Genomic DNA, 21,057 nt, shown 5'->3' with positions numbered 1-21,057 from the left:
TATGAATCCATTACCAGCAATAAAAATGAATTTCATTCTACGAATAATTAGAGAAATCATTGTCTGTCAGCCTGATACACTTCAGGCATAATGGGTGTATTGATGGAAAGCTGAGAAAGTGCAGTGTTGAATTTGAGGTTGTTTGGATGAGCGGTTTGCATATTTTCAGTACAAAGTTTTTATGGTAGGTTATAAAATAAAATATGCACTACTGTGCAAAAGTCTCAAGCCACTCCTCATGTTGTGATATCTATATTGCCAGAAGTATTCACTCATCCATCCAAATCATTGAATTCAGCTGTTCCAGTCACTTTCATGGCCACAGGTGCATGAAGTCAAGCACCTAGGCATGAAGGCTGCTTCTATTCAATTCAATTCAATTCAATTTTATTTATATAGCGCCAAATCACAACAAATGTCGCCTCAAGGCGCTTCATAGATACAGAGAAAAGCCCAACAATCATATGACCCCCTATGAGCAAGCACTTTGGCGACAGTGGGAAGGAAAAACTCCCTTTTAACAGGAAGAAACCTCCGGCAGAACCAGGCTCAGGGAGGGGCGGCCATCTGCTGCGACCTGTTGGGGTGAGAGAAGGAAGACAGGATAAAAGACATGCTGTGGAAGAGAGACAGAGGTTAATAACAGATATGATTCAATACAGAGAGGTCTATTAACACATAGTGAGTGAGAAAGGTGACTGGAAAGGAAAAACTCAATGCATCATGGGAATCCCCCGGCAGCCTACATCTATTGCAGCATAACTAAGGGAGGATTCAGGGTCACCTGGTCCAGCCCTAACTATATGCTTTAGCAAAAAGGAAAGTTTTAAGCCTAATCTTAAAAGTAGAGATAGTGTCTGTCTCCCGAATCCAAACTGGAAGCTGGTTCCACAGAAGAGGGGCCTGAAAACTGAAGGCTCTCCCTCCCATTCTACTTTTAAATACTCTAGGAACAACAAGTAGGCCTGCAGAGTGGGAGCGAAGTGCTCTAATAGGGTGATATGGTACTACAAGGTCATTAAGATAAGATGGGGCCTGATTATTTAAGACCTTGTATGTGAGGAGCAGGATTTTGAATTCAATTCTGGATTTAACAGGAAGCCAGTGAAGGGAAGCCAAAACAGGAGAAATATGCTCTCTCTTTCTAGTCCCTGTCAGTACTCTTGCTGCAGCATTTTGGATTAACTGAAGGCTTTTCAGTGAGTTTTTTGGACATCCTGATAATAATGAATTGCAGTAGTCCAGCCTGGAAGTAATAAATGCATGAACTAGTTTTTCAGCGTCACTCTGAGACAGGATATTTCTAATTTTAGAGATGTTGCGCAAATGGAAGAACGCAGTCTTCCATTTGAACAAACGTTCATGAAGAGTTGGTCTCTCTCAGGAGCTCAGTGAATTCCAACGTGGCGCTGTGATTTTTGTGGGAACAGTTGGATGGCGCCTTCCTGTTCCAACATGACTGCGCACCAGTGCACCAACCAAAGGTCATTAAAGAAATGGATCAGTGAGTTTGTGCAGGCCAGTCAACTTCTTCCACACCAGAGTCCTGAACTCACCCTGGCAGAACACCTTTCAGGGACTGCGAGGCAACGTCAGTGTCAGACCTCTTAAACTCCTAAACTTTGTGGAAAGCCTTCCCTGAAGAATTGGATCTGTTAGTTAACTATTGTATTATTATTGTTTGTAGAGTAAACAAGAAAGGAAATGAAATGATAACCAGGTTTTTGTGTCATTAACAGACTGTCTATGTAGGCAGCTGAATAAAATAAAGGAAAATTGGGGTTTTTCTTCACTTCCTTTCTCTCGTCATCCCTCCAGCGTCTGCTGACCGATGCTGGTCCCGAGTCTACTGTGTTTCTCACATCGGGTTACTTCAATCTGACCCGGGCGTACATGCGGCTGGTGCTCAAGGCTGGAGCCAGTTACCGTATCCTCACCGCCTCCCCCGAGGTCAATGGGTTCTTTGGGGCCAAGGGCATCGCTGGAGCAATCCCTGCAGCGTACACTCACATCGCCAGGCAGTTTTACAAACGGGTGTGCCAGGGGGGCCAGCAGGAGAGGGTACACCTGCATGAGTACCACCGACCAGAGTGGACCTTCCACGCTAAAGGTGAGCGACACTAAACTACATATACTTTATACAGTAATGTGCGAAAGTCTTAAGCCAAAGAGCCTAATTGGTTCTTTGCCAAATTGTTTGTTCTTGGTTGCCTTTTTATGTTTGAATGATTCATAAGTCAGTATTAAGTGACTTAACTTAATTCCTGGGATAACAAAAGGCTTTCAGAAGCCTGGAGAACCGTTGCTCAAGAGCACTTTAAAAATCCCAAGAAAGTCTGGAAGTCTTGGAAGAAACATTTCAAGAAATGAGGGTGGATCAAGATTTGTGGACAGTAATGTAGCCTCCCCCAAACTCAGCTGTGCCATTTGTTGATGATCCAGCCATTCACACACACACATCTGCTAATTAGTGCTTGAGTAACACAATATTAGAATTTCAAATTATTATTATTATTTTTTTTTAGATGGGCTGTACGTCAATGCAGGCCCTATTTATCTGTTAAATCCATGAAACCTGATTCACTCCGGTGCTGAAATTGGACAGACTCCTTTTTCAAGTGTTCATTGAAGGAACTGCAGTTGAAGGGTTAGCCTCGCTTTTATTAGTCCCGAAAAAGGAGCAAACTTAACATCCTGAAGAGATCCTTCCACTTTTTTTCATTGTTATAAAAGGACAGATCAAGTGCATCTCAAATGTTTGATTGCATTATGAGAACATGCCAGAGTTTGGACTACATTCAGCCCGTTTTTCTCCTTTTATTTTCCACTAATATGTCCAAAATAAATGGATTTATCCCTTGACAAATGGAAAGAACTGTTCAGTATGATTGCAATTTTTTTTTCTTTCCCCCCCTCACATGCAAAAAAATACCCGCGGATCAACATCTGATGAGATTTTGCGAGTTAAGCCAGGACTGGACGTGTAGATGAGCTGTATTTGTCTCAGTGAAAATAATAAAACACATTACTCTCGCTGTTCTGCCTCCTCTGCTGTTCTTCTTGTGGTCGCAGCGGTATGTAGCGTGAGAGACGAGGGCTTGTACAGTCACTATGTTGTAGCCTCGGGACGAGGATGCACACTCACTCTCTCTCATATTTTGGGGTTTTGGATCTGCTCTGGGGATTTCTGCATGTGCTTCCTTTTAGTTGTGGTTTAGGCCGGCAGAAATCTCTGCTGGAAACGGCTCTCTGAAGCATTACCTCCTCGCTGGCTCACTCCTTTTCTCCTCTCTCACAGGTCTGTGGTATTACCTCCAGGGGCAGGATCAGCCTTGCCTCACTCTAATTGGCTCCCCTAATTTCGGTTACCGCTCGGTTCACCGTGACCTGGAGGCCCAGATTGCCATAGTAACGGAGAATGAGGAGCTGCAGAGCCAGCTGCAGGAGGTCGGCTCTTTATTTTCCACAAACCACAGCCAGACATGATGATGAATGAATGTGTAAGTCTGCGTAACTGATCGAACACCTGCGTTTTAAACTCCCAGGAGCAGGAGATGTTGTACCGGCGCTCCACTGAAGTGTCCACCTCTACGTTCGAGCGGCCCGACCGCCACGTTAAACTGTGGGTGAAACTGGTCACGCCACTCATCAAGAACTTCTTCTGAGGTGCAGCCACACACGTGCACAACTCACTACACATGAAAACTCATTAAAATTTAGTTTTGAGTTCATTAAAAGGATGATTTCACTTTATTGCAGCTTATTTTCATTTTTGTGGGAGACAAAAAAAGAGTCCAATTTTGCTGCGAGAGAACAGGGTAGAGTAAAATATAAATAATAACAATTTATTGTGGGTGTTAGTCAATATCAAGGAGAGTAGTGATGAAAACACATTGTCCTTGAAGCCCTTTGTGGGCCAAAAGAAAGTAAGAAAAGCGGCTATTGTGCTCCAAAACACTCTTTTAGGATTGACTATTTTTAGGCCTCTCCAAAAGGTTTATGTAATATGTCACAAAAATCTGCTGTATTAGAGTCATACGGCTAATTATTTTGGGGTTTCTCACTACTCTCTATAAATTTGTTTGCTGTTTTTTGCTGGTGGAGGCCGAAAATGGAGCTAAAAGAGAGGGAATACTGGACTTAAATCCAGCGTTTATAGAGGAAGTTGGCTCCGAATGACTCATCTGAAAGTTCAGATTGTCAAATAAAAGCTTTTAGAAGCTGATAATTTTATACAAACCTTAAACATTAAAGTGGGCAATCTAGTGTATTGATCAAAACCACAATCTGTAGTGGTGAAAAAGGTAAGCAAAGCTGTCAATTTACTGGGTGATCTACGCTCCTGCCCCTCGCCTGTGGCCACGAGCTCTGGGCAGAGACTGAAAGAGTGAAACTGCTCTGAAGGGTTGGTGAACCGTAGAGGTTGAAGACCTGACTAAGATGGCTTTAGGGAACCTCCTAGATGATGTGCTTACGGCATGTCCTACCATGAGGAGGCCCCGGGGCAGATCCACAACATGCTGGAGAGAGTATATCTCTCCTGGCTTGGGAACGCCGTTGTGTCCCCCAAGGTAACCAGGGAGAAGGAGATCTGCATGTCTCTGCTTCGATTGATTCCTCTGTGACATGGATACACGGAAGGAAGGAAGATGATGTCGAAGACTTGGAAATAAACCTCTGTAAATGTTAGAGCTTCAAGCAGATCACTTGATGCGTGATGCTCCACTTCTGGCCTGCGTGACAAATTAACCCTGTCACAGGTTAATGTCACAGGTTGCTTCCTGATCCCTGACCACACACCTGTAATGTCAGGCCTGAGACCTCTCACTGAGCCTGCAGAGGAAAGCTGCAGTAGCTGAGATGAGCTCTAATGTAACTTCCTGTTCCTGAACGACTTCAAACGCATTCTTCTTGAAGACTCGCTGGGAAAAAAACCTCCGCAAACTTTCATTTTGAAAAAAAGTCCTCAGGCAAAACAAGTTGAGTGTTATCTAAACGGTCATGCTTACAACCTGTCTGGTTGGCTAACTGCTTTTTGTTGTTGTTGTTTTGATGAGTTAAGAGAGGTTATTAGATCTGTGTGCCTCGTTAACTAGCAGCGCACCTCGGGTTTGACTTCATGCTGTCATCTGCAATAACAGCGATTACCAAAGCTCATTTTGAGCCTCATATATTTTTCTGCACGCAGACTAAACAGTCTTACTTAATCCATATGGCGTCAGTTATAATACATTTGCACACTGGCAAATGCAAGTATTAAATATGATGATGTTTTTGGGCGATGCATCTAGTTTCCTAAAACGTTTTTACTTTTTTTGCCCACAGTAAATGTTTGTTTTATGTGACAAACTCAAAGATATTTAGCTCACCGTCTTTTCTAACAGAACAAAGGAGGTGTTTGCATTTGAGGAATGGGGAAGCAGAAAGGATGACTTTGTTTGCCTGGAAAAATGACGGTTAAGTACTAAAATGTACCAACTTTTGGAACATATGTAAAAATTCAACATCAGTATCATCGGGTTATTAAAGACAACAGAATATTTCCTTGTAGCAGATTTACTTTCTGCACCATCTCCAGTATTTTTTATTTAGTTTGTCTGCAAATAAAGAGTAGACAAAATATAGCCCCAACCATTATTTACAGACACACACGCACGAGTAAAACAGGCTGCGGCTTCTTCGAAATGCCTGCAGTCATTGCGGTGACTCCCAAATCGCAGGTCCCGTCCTCGCCTTCCCAGCAGCCCAAATCACCAAAGTGAGAGCAGGGACAGCGTGCCGGCTGATTCACCGCTGAGTGAGTCATCGTGGTGTTATGGTGATGATTTGATACTGAGGTCTGGGTAACCGTGAATCCTGTCAGGACTTGGCGAGAGGTGAACTCGCTTAAGGTTCAGCAGCTCAAAAATCCCTGAGTGAACAGGCTGCTTCTGCTTAGCAGAAACATTCAGGGGGACGGTTAAAGTTGTGGTCGCATCATAAACTGAAGATCAGCCAGGAGGGAAGCCTGTCAAGATTGCAGCTAAAGATTGATGGAAAGACGGTCAGCATTTTTTTCTTTTCTCTTTTCTGAGAACAGGAAGTGTTGCAGACTGGATACTGACGGTAAATGGGTGGTGTCTTATCACTACCTGAATAGAGTGGTGAAAAAAAAAAAATGCTGATTGATGTCCCGCCAGAGGGAAATGGACTAAAATAGGTCGTCTTTCATTCTCAAACAATGATGTGTGTGAGAATGTATTCAGGCCTATTGTTGGAGAAACAGTGGAGAGGGAAAAAAATAGAAAAAAAAGTTGTAAGTCCTCAAGTTACCGACTCTGTGACGCACGCTCAGGTCTGCGAGACTCATCAATGACTCCAGGCTCAAAGTTGGCCTCAACTCTTACATCATATTTAGATAAGAGAAAAGACTCACTGGTGTCTGTGAGCTAAAAATGCAAACAGCTGTGCGATTTGATCCTAATCTCTGTGAATAAGTCTGACCCACTTCAAGAAAGAAAAAGCTCTCACACGCACATTAAAACTCACACTTTTTACAGATTTGACATCTGCTATATGTCAGCTGTTTCAAACATCAGCCTCGATTCAGGCCTCTTTTCCTGTGAAGGCCCAACACTGTGAATGCCGCCTTGAAGAAACTTCCTTTAAAACAAAATAAACATCTAAGAATGAGTTCTGATTGAGCGTCACCAAAAATCTTTTTCTTTAGAAGTATTCAAACAGTGAGGCTGGTCGTACTCTTTACTTTTATTTGTCACTAAAAGTAAGCAATAAATGGATCCTGATATTAGTAATTTTGTGTTTAGCCTGTGTCCCGTGAATCTCATTCCTCTGTAGTTGCAAAAAAAAGAGAAAAAGTAAAGCACTTAAACCACAAAATTACAGGATTCCTGATTAAAATATACACAGCAGACCCTGAAAGTAAAATAATGGAGTCAATTTTAACGTAGTTGCTTTTTTTAGGTGTTTAAATTTGAGATTAATCATTTAATCTATACATTTATACAAGCTGGTACGGGTCAGTGCCATTGCAGTGGTTTCGAAAGGTAGTTGGCAGGCAACGTGATCGCGTCATACGCCATCATTTATATCACAGTTTTCTTTTTCTGGATCTAAATCAGGTTTTATTGTTGTGAAATTGCAACGATTTAATGGTTTATAGGGTCATATAGGTTCATAAATGCTAAAAATGGCTCATACAGTATTAGCCATTTGACAGGTGTTGCCTGGCAACGTGATTACACAATAATATTTGATATAGATAAGAACCTTCAGGAGCCTAAGATGTAACTGTGTGCTAAGGCTGTCATCAGAGATTCATGCTTTCTAGTAAGATATTAGTAATAATTATTATTTAAGTGCAGTAATGCTGCATTTAGACCTCAAACAACCAATATTAAAAACATTTAAGTATTAAAAACAATAGATGGCATTGCAGAGTGACCATTATGTAAAAATATTAAAATAGAAATGAATAAATGAAAAATCTGTTAAACATAAATGCCATGAACATACACCGCCTTGCATATTTTTAATCCTGTAAATTTTTTAATTAATTGCTCATTTTTAAAAACTGGGATGTTAAATTAATAATAAGTAAACAAAATAAAAAAGCTTAAATATCAGTTTGTGTATTGTTTTACATACATCAGATTTTTCTGGAAAAAACACAACAAAAACAAATCCCACCGATGATGTTGAGGAAAAAAGTGTGTAACAGGGTTAATAGGTTAACTAACCCTACATGAAGGGAATAAATATGTGAAATATTCCAGCAGGCCCACCTTTTGTCAAACCTTTGAGTCACAGTTTGAAAGCATAGCGGGGGGGTGCTGGATCTGGATCTGGAAGTCTGGTAATGTTTGACCTTGTGATTGTGTATCTGTAATTATTACAGAATTAGCATGTGACTGAAATAAAAGCAGAAAGTCAGGCGTTTGGAAGACACTCTACACAACCCCACTGCATTCTTCGTGATAACATGTGTACAACTTCTTTGTTAGAAATCATCACAGCTACAAATGTTTATTAAACTGCTGCTGAAAATAGTCTCCAACATGTTCACTATTTACTCCTCCAGATTCAGGAGAATCAGGCAGGCTGTTTTCCACACTCTTCCTTTTCTAAACAAGTTGCACGAAGAAGGATCAGATCTGTTCACACAGCTGAAAACACTTAGTTTTCACAGATTAGGCCGCCGACGGGTTAAAGACCGCGTCCTGTCCTTGTGTGCACCTATGACGTGTAGGTCCCTGAGCTCAGGAAGCTCAGGGCGACTCTGCATGTGGTGAAAACTGTGTGCTGTCAGGCATTTGTTGAAAGCTGTTTCTCTACCTCATCATTTATAGGCCATGATATGCGACTTCAATCAATAGGAAGGCTGCGATGATTTATTTTATGTTTGCATTTCTAAGAAAGCATGTGTGAGTCACATTTGAGAAATATATTTACGCACGAGTGCTCTATATCATGATTATTAAAGGTGAAGCACATGCTGAGCATACGGGCAGCTGGCATACGTGAAGCTCCTGTGTCAGAACCTTTGTTCTTTAACGGGATCACACGGCTCTGTTCCTGAAGCAAAGCAGCCTGAGTGACCCCAGCTACACATTCACCTTCAGGTCCAGAAAACCAGATTCATCATATTTACTTATTTGAAATATAAAAGTGCTGTTTTTTAAAATGTTTTCTTTAAAAATAAATTCTGGGTTTTTAATTTTTTTTTTCTTTGACTTTCAGGCAGACAATAAATTAGATCAGTTTGTTCGTGCTCGCTCCTGTTTTGTATCCATCTGGCATTGTGATCTGTGTACTTGTACTGCTTATCGCCTCCTTTTTTTCCTGACAGAGGAAAAAACAAAACACAGCCTCCAACAATGGCTGTGCCGGTTAAAAAGTTCTTATCAGCAGTGCAGGCTGTCTATTGTTGGAAACTAGTGACAACAGGCTGGAGCCTCTCCAAACCACATGGGGTTAAAACGCAGCTGATGTCCATACAGCATCACCCACTCTAACCCAGCCTTGGCGGATTGAGAAGGTCTCCTCTGCCCTCTAGTGGTAAAACTGAGATTTCCCCAATGCAGTGAACTTGCCCCACCGTGACCTTTTTATATAAAGTAGTCCCAGACCTTTTTACAGCCAAGACACTACAAGACATTTTCCAAGTTAATTTTATTTAGTCAGAGAAATATGACAGAAAAACAACCAGAAATATGAACTTTAAAGCTAAGGAAATGTAAACCATCAAAATCAGTTTGAACCTGAACTTCTGCCAGGTAATAGTCTTAAATTCATGTAATCACACCAGCTTGTTAAGATTAAAAAAAACCAAACAACATATAAATGTATAGTGATAAGATTCTATTAAATTTAACATTTGAAATTGCACTGACAAAATTATATGGAAAAAAATCTATGGAAGAGTCCAGGAAAGGACACAGCAAAGCGTTACATTTTATATGTTCAGGGTGGAACCTGAACATATAAAATGTAACGCTGCACAAGGGCTCCAAAGTTTGTGCTTTGTGATGGACATTAACCGACTCATGTAAGCACTGAGAAGATGCATACGTGAATTAATTTCACCATAATTATCAGACATAAAAGTAGAAGCAACAGGTCTCTTTGTGCCTTAAAGGAAAAGCAAAAAACATGTTTTTTTTTTAAGCAGCTGATGAATGCAAATCAAATATATAAATCTAATTTATTATAACAGTTTATAAATGTGAGGTTATGTAACCAAACCTCATATTCCTGTTACTAAAATGCTGAAAATACCAAAGGTCTTGTTGTTTTGTTGTAAATGATGTAAATATTAAAACAAAGGTGAGTTTAAGATGGATAAAAGTGGAGGCTCTGCTCTTTCTGCGGATCAGGTTTTATTATGGAATTAAAACAATGTCATTTTTTTAAAGGTAATATAGGTTCTGAAATGCTAAACATGGGTCATATTAGCCCTTTGATAGTTGGTTGCCAGGCAGCGTGTACCTGTGAGCCATTTCAGTCAAACAGATATATTAATAATAATAATTATCATTTTAGTACAGTAATGCTGCTTTTGTAGGTCAAAGTGCTTAAACATATAAAACAGTCAATATAAAAAAAAAAGTCTAACAGTAGATCACTACTAAAGACCAGTCAGCAGTCCCCTGGAAACATGCACTTGGTTTGTGAGTAGTTGCTGCGTGAAATCAAGTGCAGAGAATGCTGCACCAAAAACCTGCTTGTGGTTGCTTTGCATGCTGGCAGGTTGCCCCTAGTTTGCTTTCAAGATGCCAACTTGTTTACAAATCCTCACTTCCTGCATGAAAGAGAGAAACTGAAAAAAGTGTGTTTCAAACCAGAAACGGAGCATTCAGAGTAAAAGTTTGACGTCCCTGTGATAAAACAGTTCATCGCGGGGATGTCAAACTAATTTTACATCACAGGCCACAAACAGCCCACTCTGAGCTTATGTGGGCTGGACTCCAGTTTCTGTCACTGTGAACAAGTTTAACTACACATTTAATCTCTGAGATATCTTAATATAAGATAAAGAAGCACAATTTAACCAGTGTGTCTCGGCTTTTCTACACGATAAAGAAATGCTGGCGTAGAAAACTGTCAGCGTGAGTTTGGGCTTAAACCGTAAGGAGTAAATTAACACAGGCTCATTTAGTTAATGCTGTTGTTAACATGTATTGTTTCCAGCTAGCAGGTGTTATTAATGCTCCATATTTTCTAATGTTTTATTCCAGCTTAATAAGAGTCGTTTAGGATTTTAGAAAAACCTTCAGGTTTTCTTCAAGGACAGAAATCATTTAGAAAACAAACAAAAAGGGTGATAATGAGGAAGACCTCGACAGTGCTGCCAGACTCTCAGCCTTCACATCATGTCCTTTATGATAACCACAAACCACAACTAAAAATCACTCAGGAAACAGCAGATTGAGCTTCTTTTTTTTTTTCGCAGGTGGCAGACAGTCCATTCTGGACATGAATTGAAGGTGGAGGTCGGCCAGCTCCTGTGGAAGAAGCACACTCTGGATTATCTTCAGCACGCTGGGAGCCGGCGTCCTCTGTGTGTCATAGGAAGTGACTGAAACACATGCACACACACAGCAGCACATGTATGTGGCGGACTCAGGAGGTAAATCCTCTTTGTTAAAGCTCTGGATCCACCTTTACACCGTTACTCTTTATGTATTAACACATGACGTCATAGCACTGTGGGACTCTAGTTTTGTAGTGTTATTAACTACAAGCATTAAAAAAAAACTACTTCTGTTAACATACATACACGTCCACAGGTATGTGTTGCATGCATGGAGAAAAAAAGCAGACACTTCATGTTTGAACGTCTCTGATCAGATGAAGGTTGTTTGGTGACGACCCCTCAATGAGCCTTTGACGCTGTGTTTACAGCTCTGCCTGCAGTAAAGTTGACTGTGCAGTCTGTGTTATTGTTGTAAATTAAAGAGTGAATGTGTGGTGAGTTTTTAAAGTGTCCTCAAGTGTTTGATTTTTCTGAGTTCAGCGATTCGTGTGGAAAAGCTTTAAACGAGAGATGAAACAAAGCTGTTACGAACCACGGATCAGACAGAAAATGTGAACGGTTTCCTGAGGTTTGGTGTCTTTTAGCTCTTTGTTTTGGTTTTTCTGCTCGACGACCACTCCTGCTGGTTTTTTACATGTTAAATATAAAAGAAAATGTTTTCTGAAGTTGCTCTGTTTGCTTTTGTTGTGTTTCTTATTCTTTGTGTTTTCATTCTTTTTTTAATCTTTTGTTTTATTTGTTGAATCCTATTCATCACTTCATTAAATTAACAATTCAGCCTCGTTTCATTAGTTCAGTTTCTTTTTAAATGTAAAGATTTTAGTCTAAATAACAAAAAACAAAACCAAAGCATCCTTTGTGATTCTAAAAGAAAAACTGAATAGAAAATAGAAATCTATTTGACTTTAAAGTCAAATTATTTTGGGAATGACTGACCTTGACAGACAGCTTCAGTGAGGCCAATGCAGAAATGCCTTAAAAGTGCATTCTTTCTAATGGCCACCAGGGGCAGACTTCTCTGGTTGCAAAAACAAATATGCTTGTATAAAAGTTTACAGGAAAACCTCAAATTCTCACTTGAATACTTTCCTGATGTGTTTTTGATCTTAGTTTCAAGTCATTATACAACATGAAGCTATTTTCGTAAAATAATCCCAATAAAGTTAAAAAGGTTTAAGCAATAAGCCTCCATCTTTCCTGGTGCCTCCACCAAGATCTGGCTTCAGTTTGGAACCATTTCAGCCCCTTGCAGCTTCAGGTACCTGAACCCTGTGTTGTGTTTTCCGCTGCATTCAGATCAATCACTTTCTACAGTCTCGAGTTTCCTTCCTTTTTATGATGCCCCTTTGTTTTGCTTTGTGACGACAGCTCACACAGTGGACTGTAAAGCTCTGACAGCTATCATAAAAATTTGTTTGTAACCACTTGGAGCCCTGAAAAAAAAACCTATCATGAATTTTGGAATTATGTGGGTGTTTGACCACAAATCGGCCATCAAGTATGATTCAAATGTTGACTAATCGTGACTAGTGAACACTGCGTGTGCCACTCTTGCCAGTTGAGAAGAACACAGCGAGATCGACTCGTACTAATATTTTGCGGAGTGCGACACATAAGCCGATGTCTGATTAGTCTGCCTTCTGTCACAGCTCTAACACGTACTACTTCAGCCGTACCTTTCGCTGGAAGGGGAATTTCCCAGGTCTGCTTCAGTGCTCGTGCTTTCATCTCCTTGATATGCGCTGTGGTTTTCCAGAGTAATCAGGTCACGTAAACATTAGCAGGATGTGGGGAAACTTTTTACAGAAGATAACGTAGTTTACTGACAGCTCTGCTAGAATGACTGGCTGCTTCATGAGTTACATTAGATAAAGGTGAGATAAGTGCTTAAATGAATGAGAACAGAGTATTAAAACCTGTGTTCGGTAGCTGGCGGCATGCTTTAGATTGAGGTCAAGTGGGACAGGGGAAGACTGGAATTAAACCCATACAAAAGTTCATTTAAAAAAAAAAAAAGGTTATACAAGATACAAGGCCGGCTGTGTTTAGTTTATTGCAGCTGTTTGGCAGGATGAGGTTCCAGGTGACTGCAGAGACCTCCATGTCCTGCATTAATGACTGTCTAGGTTGCATCAGGACACGTTAGTGTTTACACTACAGAAGAAATGCGGTTGAACAACCTCAGAAGGTGCTTATCTGAACCAGTCTCACTTCATTTTAAATCACTTATTCATTACAAATGTACAATAAAACAACTTCAGTAAAATAATGAACTCAAACAGGAGCAGAAGATTCTTTGCAAACTTTTATTGAGACAAAAACAATAAATTACAAGAAATGTGGATAAATAAATATTTGACTATTTCTGTTTTACCTTCCTTTTCATGGACAGAAGATCAACAGCAGTAACAAAATGGGGCAGGGGGGGAAAATGTATGGCAACTAAATGCTGCTCAGAGTCTCGACTGAGTCCTGAACTGAATCTTCGTCAGCTTCAGAAAAGTCCGAATCTCAGATTCTGCTGCTGTGCAGCTTTCACGAGGAGTCGTTTATTTTATCTCAAACTTTTCCGTCCAGAGGAGTGCACTATGAAGCAGGCACATTTCAACATAACCCAAACTCCAGTCTTCTACAGCTGTGATTAACTTTACTTATTTCTATTAATAGCATTACTCACTGTTTATTTCCTTTGCCACTTCATCATATGAATTCTTATTTTATGAGGGTCAGGACTGCTGTCCTGCAGCATGAATGTCTTGGGTTTTCTCCAGGTGTGCACGTTAGGTTAACAGGTGTCTGTAGGTGTGACTGTGAGTGTAATTAGAATGGCGATGTGTATTTTTCTATGATGGTGAAGAACAATCGTTTTGTTTGTTTTCTATTTCTGTTATTTTTATTGGCATAATTTTAATATACTTACCAAGGGTCAATAGGTATACTAAAAAATATACTAATACTAAAAAAAAACAACTCCTTACAATGATTTAGGAGCAATCTGGTGACAGTCCATTTCCAGCTTGATGGTGGACCACACCACAGGACAGAAGTGATAACTTCTTGCTGGTTTCCAGATCAGATTTACGTTTTGGATTTGCAGCTAGGAAAACTGCAGACCTTAATCCGATGGAGAATTAAGATCTGCAGAGACAAGCAGGAGCACTGAAACGTATTGTCGGCATCGTTGATTTGAGCGCCTTGAAGCGACTGTTGTTGTGATTTGCCGCTATGTAAATAAAATTGAATTGAATTTGATTGAAGTCACTGTAAACACACAGCTTTTTTTGAGCAGGTTTTCGTGTACCGCCTTATGTGTTGTTAGTTTGTCACTGGGCTGCTTTTTGCTTTTGATTTTAAACCAAAACTCTGAACAACAACAACAAAACAACTTCAGGCTCGCTACCTCGCTAACTCATTAACCTCGCTTCGTAGTTCACTCCTCTGGAGACGTGAACTGACAACATTTCCCGCGCTCTCTGTTTTCAGCAGCTGTAGGGACTTGCTGTACTCAAGCAGACCAAACACTGATTGTGCAAAAAGGCTCAGAGGTCATTCAAATGCTTGTCAACAGTCCTTACAGCAGGTTTCAAGATGAGCGGGAGAGCTAACCGGAGGGCACCGCAGCATCGTTACAGTACTGCAGCAGCAGGACTCTAAAAAGGTGACGTTTCAGCAAACAAAAGAGCGGTCTCTGTCTGAATAACATTATCTGCAGATGGGAAATAAAGTGTCGGCAGGAGGTCAGACCTGTAAAGAAGGGAGCGCTGGTTCTGAAGGTGTGTCTGTTGAAAAGGGGACAAAAGACAAGCCGCTTTAAGAGGTGAATCCTCCGCCAGGTTCAGGTCTGCAGCGGGAATGTCAGGTCCACCTGAAACAGGCCTGCGGTTGTTTTATCCTCAGCAGCTCTACAGCCCCTTCAGAGAGGAGACCTTCTTCTTCCGAGCAGCTAACATCTCATAGAACGGGTCTTTGCTGATTGCAGCCCTGCAGAGAGAAGGACAGCAGTTCCACTTTTTCTTCATCATCATCATTAGTTTGACCCTCTGCAGGGAGAGAAAACAAAACTGAAACTCACTTGATGCTTTTGATCCATTCGTCCTTCTCCTCCGCAGTTGGGGCGGAGATTCTGTAGAAAGTGTGGTTTCCCTCGACGACGCGGCCGTCTGCCTCCGTCTTGCAGGCCTTGATCACCTGATCTTTGTGGTTAGGGATGAACAGCTCGAAGCAGTTCTGAGAGAGATCATGGTTGAGGCAGGAAGGCGAATAAACAAGTTACATGTGCGATCGGTTGTTTTCACTCTCTACTGAAAGTGTTCAACGCTGTAATAAAAACTTATATAAACTGTTGATCCATCAGCAGGTTGAGGGTGCACTGATTCTAGGTGGACGGCCACGTGTTCATTGTTCATTTGCTGGAGTTATCGTTGGGTACGTTGTGTGTTTTTTTTTTTTTTTAATGCTTTTTCAGGCTTGCACCTGTGTAGTATATGTACTTTTTTTTTTAAACCCTATTTTTGGATAAAGTCATCAACTATTTGAAGCCAGTGGAAAAAGTGGCTAAATCTCTGGCTCCTCCAGGTACGACTTTAGGCTTCCTCCAAAATTAAAAATACTTGACGACCACAAGAGCTACCCCACAGCTTGTGAGCAGATGCACGTATGTTACCATTTTGAAACTCCTACATGACATCGTTCTTGATTTATCTATTAAGATTTTTATAGAACTTGGCCTCTGACCTTGAGGTCGAGGTCACTCAGATTGAAGCTCGTCCTAACTTTTTATTAGATGCACGGTATGAATTTCAAAATCCTATGTTGCCTCGTTCTCAGGTTGTCACATTCACAAACTTGGCTGTCCATGCTGAAGATTATTACCTTTAGTTTTTAATTATGCGTCCATAATAATCATGGGAGTAACTAAGGAAAACATGCAAAATAAGGACTAGTATCACAAGAAAATCAAAGTCATCATTACTTTGAAGACATGGTTACACGGTTTATTTTTGCTTTGCTTTTTGAAATCCTTTGTAAGCTGCTTTCAGCAGCTCCCTTATTAACAGAGGGTTGCCACAGCGGTTAGCTCTGCATGTTTGATTTGGCAGATTTATGTGGGATGCTGTTCCTGATGCAAACCCAAAGAGATTTGTGTCCCCTCCTGTTTTCGCCATCTTTTTCTGAACTCTGAGACTTTGATCTCTTCAATCACAGGACAAAAACAAAGAGAGCAGCGGTTTACCGGCTTCTTTGAGTCCTCAACTTCTCTGATGCTTAGATTTTCCAGTGGAATAATCCCTCTGGGTTCTTTGTCCTTTTAAACAGCAGAAAGAAAAAAAATTAGTTTATTTATTAATAAGGCTGTCCACAGTTACATCCAGTAATCATTTATTTTCACAGTGAAACAAGAAGTACTCACAGTGGTGTATTCAAAGTAGTAGAGACAGTTATCAGTGAGAATAAACCAGCGCCGCTTCCAGGTCTTCACTCTTCCACCTGAGGATGGATTAAAGGTGAGTTATGACATCAGTAAACTGAATGCTGATGTTGACGGCGACACTCTGAAGCACACTGACGACACAATTCAGCAGGTTAAGTAAAGCCTACTGACTGCAACAGCTGAGGTTAAAATGTGAGTCAGTGGGCAGTTCAAGGAGTCCAGGTGTTAGAGGCAGATGTGAAGCGCTTATACCTTCACATCAGGACATGATAGCAAAAAGCAGCAGGTGAACCGGATGTGAAAACTAATTATCACAGTAAAACTGTGATGGGTAGGTGAATGCACACAGGCAGTAGCAGGACAAAAATGACGGGGTGGTGGGCAGGGGCAGCTCAGAAAGCAAAGCGGTGCACTAAAGCTGGCGAGTGTGAGGATACATACCTCCTGAAGTCAAAACCATGAAACACAAACAGACAAGAAGAGCGTCAACAGGAGAGTAAAACATGTCCAACATTTCACTCAACTTGTTTCAATAAAAAGATCTCTCGTCGCCTCGTTAAAGCCACTGTTACACATCTGGTCCACTAGAGGGACGACCTGTTTGTAGAAACTGAACAAATCAGAGTTCACATACCGAGTTTGAGCAACCACCCTTCTCTGTCGGGGTTGAAGAAGGTGTGTGTGAGGTCATTCCCATCATCCTCTGGGATCTTAAAAGGTTCGTTCTTGATGCTGTCGTACAGGTTCTGCATAGATGGTGACATCGTTTAGATCATGCGGGTAGCTACTATTTATCCTTACCTTTATCTTAACTTCTACTTATTTACAACACAAACATTTATCAGCAAATTTCAACTCTGGGGTTATGATTTATCAAAATAAACTTAAGTAAAAACAACAAATTGTGTTGGCTACTTCAGCCAGCTATAAATAGAAATGGTGTTTACACGGGTGAAACTGTTGCATAATAACTTATTAAAAAAACTCAAACACAGGAACATTTTCAAAGTGTATCATTTATACATTTTAAACATGTTCACTTGAGCCTTTGCCAGAATTTTCAAAAAGCTGAAACCACAAGCTGAACCCCCACTTTACTCCGAACCACCTCAGCTGGCTTATTTTCGATGTGGAGAAGCAGCGGCTGTACTCTGAGCCCCTCCCGGATGGCCAAACTTCTCACCCTATCTCTAAGGGAGCTCATTTCTGCCGCTTGTATCCGCGATCTTGTCCTTTGGTCACAACCCACAGCTCGTGGCCATAGGTGAGGGAAGGGATGTAGATCGACCGGTAAATTGAAAGCTTCGCTTTTACACTCAGCTCCCTCTTCACCACGACGGACCGGTGCAGTGTCCGCATCACTGCAGCCGCCGCACCAATCCGTCTGTCGATCTCCGGCTCCCTTCTCCCATCACTCGCGAACAAGACCCCGAGATACTTGAACTCCTCCACTTGGGGCAGGAACTCATCCCCGACCCGGAGTGGGCACTCCACCCTTTTCCGGCTGAGGACCATGGCCTCAGATTTGGAGGTGCTGATCCTCATTCCCGCTGCTTCACACTCGGCTTCGAACCGTTCCAGTGCGAGCTGGAGGCCTTCACCCGATGAAGCCAACAGAACCACATTATCCGCGAAAAGCAGAGATGAGATTCTGAGGCCACCGAAGTGAAAGCCCTCCGCCACTTGGCTGCGCCTAGAAATCCTGTCCATAAAAATTATAAACAGAATCGGTGACAAAGGGCAGCCCAGGCGGAGCCCATCACCCACCGGGAACGAGTCCGACTTATTGCCGGCAATGCGAACCAAGCTCCTGCAACGGTTGTATAGGGATCGATTTAAAAAAGCAGTTTCTTGGTAAATAATTTTTAGTTATTGAGACACCCATTTATGATTAACAGCCTGAGATGTTTTAAAAAAAATAATTGGAATTTAGCTTTTCTGCATTATTTGTTGGAATGTGTTGTAATGAGGGACTTTTACGTGCTGTCTGGACCGTTCAGTTTGAATACACTGACATCTTTGAGAAACCCTCTTCTCGTCTCAACCACAGAACAGAAAAATGATGCATCTCTAGCTCATTCCTCGTTTGTGGTTTCTGCTCAGACTTTTGGCTCCATTTGTGGTTGAACGTAAGGTGCTAATGTTACACTGATCAGGAATGTAGCTTCAATATGACGCTTGGCTTGCAAAACCACAAGGTCACAAACAACAGCTGCAAGTACCTATTATCATATAATGTCTCACGGCTATAATCATAACAATCACAGCTACAGTCATCGGACAGCTGGTGCTTTCCAAGTTGTTTAAATGTCCATCAGAAACTCCACAGCGCATTCATATTTCCCCACAAATGGACCATCAGATGTGCTGTTCTGTCTGAATTCACAGGGCCTGAACACATGGTGAATATATCACACAGGGCGCTGTGAACTTCCTGAACTTCACTCACCCTGAGCAGGTCCTCCGGTAGGTCTCCTCCATCATTGATTCCTCTGTTCATTGCTGTGAATTTTTGAACAGAGGGTTTGTCCTTCACATTGGGGTTGTGTAGACTGGTGTTCAACATGATCACGGCGAACGACAACACGTAACAGGTATCTGCAAACAGACACAGTGTGTGTTTGTATGTTTTCAGAGTCAGGCTGTTAGAAAGACCACAGTGAGTTTAAACGATTAACTGAAAACAACTGAGGTGCTGCTATACCTTTGTGTAGAGTGTTAGTTAAAAGAAATTACATTCCCAGACAACTACAGTCATTGTTGGTTGTATTTGTTCACTATCAGGTCCATCCAGTGCAGACAGTGTGCTAATTATCAAATAACACCTTACGTACAAACCGCATGCTATACTTTTCAAAAACCTGTGTGCTCTGTCCAGTAAGCAGCACAACCTTCACCATCTTGTTCAAAGATATTTTGACTTGCAGACACGAGGATCTTCCCTTCTGCTTCCTGACATGGGTAATATGAGGAATGTGCAAATAGGCGAACTACAAATTTCCCCCAGTGCATCAGTATGAGACTTTGTGTGTGATGTGTAAAAACTGTGTGGTGAGTAGGTGAATGTGGCTGAGTGCTCACTAAGAGTAAGAAAGCAAGAACTCTAGAAGTTCCTGAGCTAAAGAGAAGCGAACATAAGTTAACAACACAACAAAAAACAGGTAAATCTTTATATTAAAGTTAGTTTAATATGCAGGTCCTGGCCTAAAACGATGACATTAAAATTTTTGTAACTTTTGCATTGCTTCGTATTTTAGTTATGTTTCTGTGAGTATTAGATAATACATTTGGATCAACTCGGTCGTTTAAAATGTGCTGAATAAATAAAGGTGACTTGATTTAAACGAAAAACGGAAATGTGCATTAAACTAAATATAAATCATTACTGGTGTGTTTTCCTGCTCAGTGGCAAATTGCTGAGCCCTACATACAGTGTGTGAATGGAATAAATGCTGTAAAAATGAAAAAAAGATGGAAGAAAATGGTTTTATTATTGAACAACTTCTTTATTTTCACTCTGTAATATGTAAAAACTGTGACCATAAACCGTTTCTTCCTCACGTACCGATGCTCTGAAACACTCCGGGGTTGCAGTGACAGTATCGCCGAGCAAACGCCTCCATCATGCGGTCGATTTTCTGGGCCTCGCCGGGCAGCCTAAAGCTCCACAGAAACTGCCTGAGAGCCTGAACCAGGTTCAAGTCTGTGAACTCGTGCAGCTCCAGGAAGGCGTGCAGGACCTTGATGTTGAATTCATCTCTGCACGACGCACGAAATCCCACACACAAACACACACCCACGTGTGCACGCACACAGGAGTAAACAGAAGAGAAACTGTGTCAGCTCTGTTCAACTCAAGAGAATCAAATTAAAGGATGCTCTTGTTGAACTGCTTATGCACCAAAATCTATATCCAGTATACAGCACAATTTCTCCTGTAACACACAGAAGACGTGGTAATAATAATAATCTGTTGGTTTTTTTTAAACTGGCCTTTTATTACTTATAAGGAATAAACTTTTTAAAGAGGAGTGAAGAATAAAATGTGAGATGGTCTGAACTCCTGCTATTGTCCATATAGGCTCAAGACTTTGTCCTTTTTTTTTTGATAGAACATGTCAAAACTGTCTACTGGAAAGGACATCATTAATACTGCTTACCTCTCGCCCAGATAGTCACCGATGGCGGTTTTGTTAAGCCCCTCCCCTTTATACAGAAACTGGGCAATGTCTTCACTGGTGTTTTTCAGCAGCGAACAGTCGATCAAGAAGCGAATGCCCTGAGGAAGAAAATCAAAACACACACCCCAGAATGAACATCACACACTGAATGAAAACAAGCAGTTCAGAGAAGTTTGTAGTTCATTTTAGTAATTTTGTATGGGGGAGTTTTGGTTGTTTTTTTCTTCTTTCTACCCATTCAAGACCAATAATCCATAAAATATCTCCTTTTAGAAAAACATCTGTTACAGTATCACCTGGTTGTTCATGTGTAGCGTCAAACTGTGGGTGCGAACAACCAGGAGTAAAAAAAGTACACAGAGTACATGGCTTTAATAAAAACAAAAAACAAAAAAAACAGAGTCAGGGTG

General features: G+C 41.1%; 2 protein-coding genes across 6 annotated transcripts in view; one reads left to right on the top strand and one right to left on the bottom strand.

The window, feature by feature from the left end:
- Positions 1 to 21,046, top strand: part of pgs1 (phosphatidylglycerophosphate synthase 1) — a 55,068-nt gene extending 34,022 nt beyond the window's left edge. For 2 of the 3 annotated variants that reach the window (XM_085171143.1, XM_085171144.1), the window contains 4 exons: positions 1,819 to 2,110; positions 3,299 to 3,447; positions 3,546 to 3,666; positions 10,952 to 21,046. In XM_085171143.1, coding sequence (XP_085027269.1) covers positions 1,819 to 2,110; positions 3,299 to 3,447; positions 3,546 to 3,665 — 561 coding nt within the window. In that variant the 3' untranslated portion in view covers position 3,666; positions 10,952 to 21,046. The remainder of the gene's footprint in view (positions 1 to 1,818; positions 2,111 to 3,298; positions 3,448 to 3,545; positions 3,667 to 10,951) is intronic. The other variant, XR_014875824.1, reaches the window with a different exon arrangement.
- LOC146512449 (cytohesin-1-like) overlaps positions 6,711 to 21,057 on the bottom strand; it is a 30,741-nt gene continuing 16,394 nt past the window's right edge. For 2 of the 3 annotated variants that reach the window (XM_085171148.1, XM_085171149.1), the window contains exons 5-12: positions 20,627 to 20,745; positions 20,032 to 20,225; positions 18,916 to 19,064; positions 17,101 to 17,212; positions 16,446 to 16,522; positions 16,269 to 16,340; positions 15,108 to 15,262; positions 6,711 to 15,016 (exon numbers count right to left, since the gene is read on the bottom strand). In XM_085171148.1, the coding sequence (XP_085027274.1) occupies positions 14,938 to 15,016; positions 15,108 to 15,262; positions 16,269 to 16,340; positions 16,446 to 16,522; positions 17,101 to 17,212; positions 18,916 to 19,064; positions 20,032 to 20,225; positions 20,627 to 20,745 (957 nt within the window). In that variant the 3' untranslated portion in view covers positions 6,711 to 14,937. Of the gene's footprint in view, positions 15,017 to 15,107; positions 15,263 to 16,268; positions 16,341 to 16,445; positions 16,525 to 17,099; positions 17,213 to 18,915; positions 19,065 to 20,031; positions 20,226 to 20,626; positions 20,746 to 21,057 lie in introns of all 3 variants that reach the window. The other variant, XM_085171150.1, reaches the window with a different exon arrangement.

Source organism: Neolamprologus multifasciatus, chromosome 8 (assembly GCF_963576455.1).
Source record: "Neolamprologus multifasciatus chromosome 8, fNeoMul1.2, whole genome shotgun sequence".
In the NCBI taxonomy this organism is placed as follows: Eukaryota; Metazoa; Chordata; class Actinopteri; order Cichliformes; family Cichlidae; genus Neolamprologus; species Neolamprologus multifasciatus.
The sequence above is the reverse complement of the archived record's forward strand: the minus strand, read 5'-3'. Positions and strand labels throughout refer to the sequence as shown.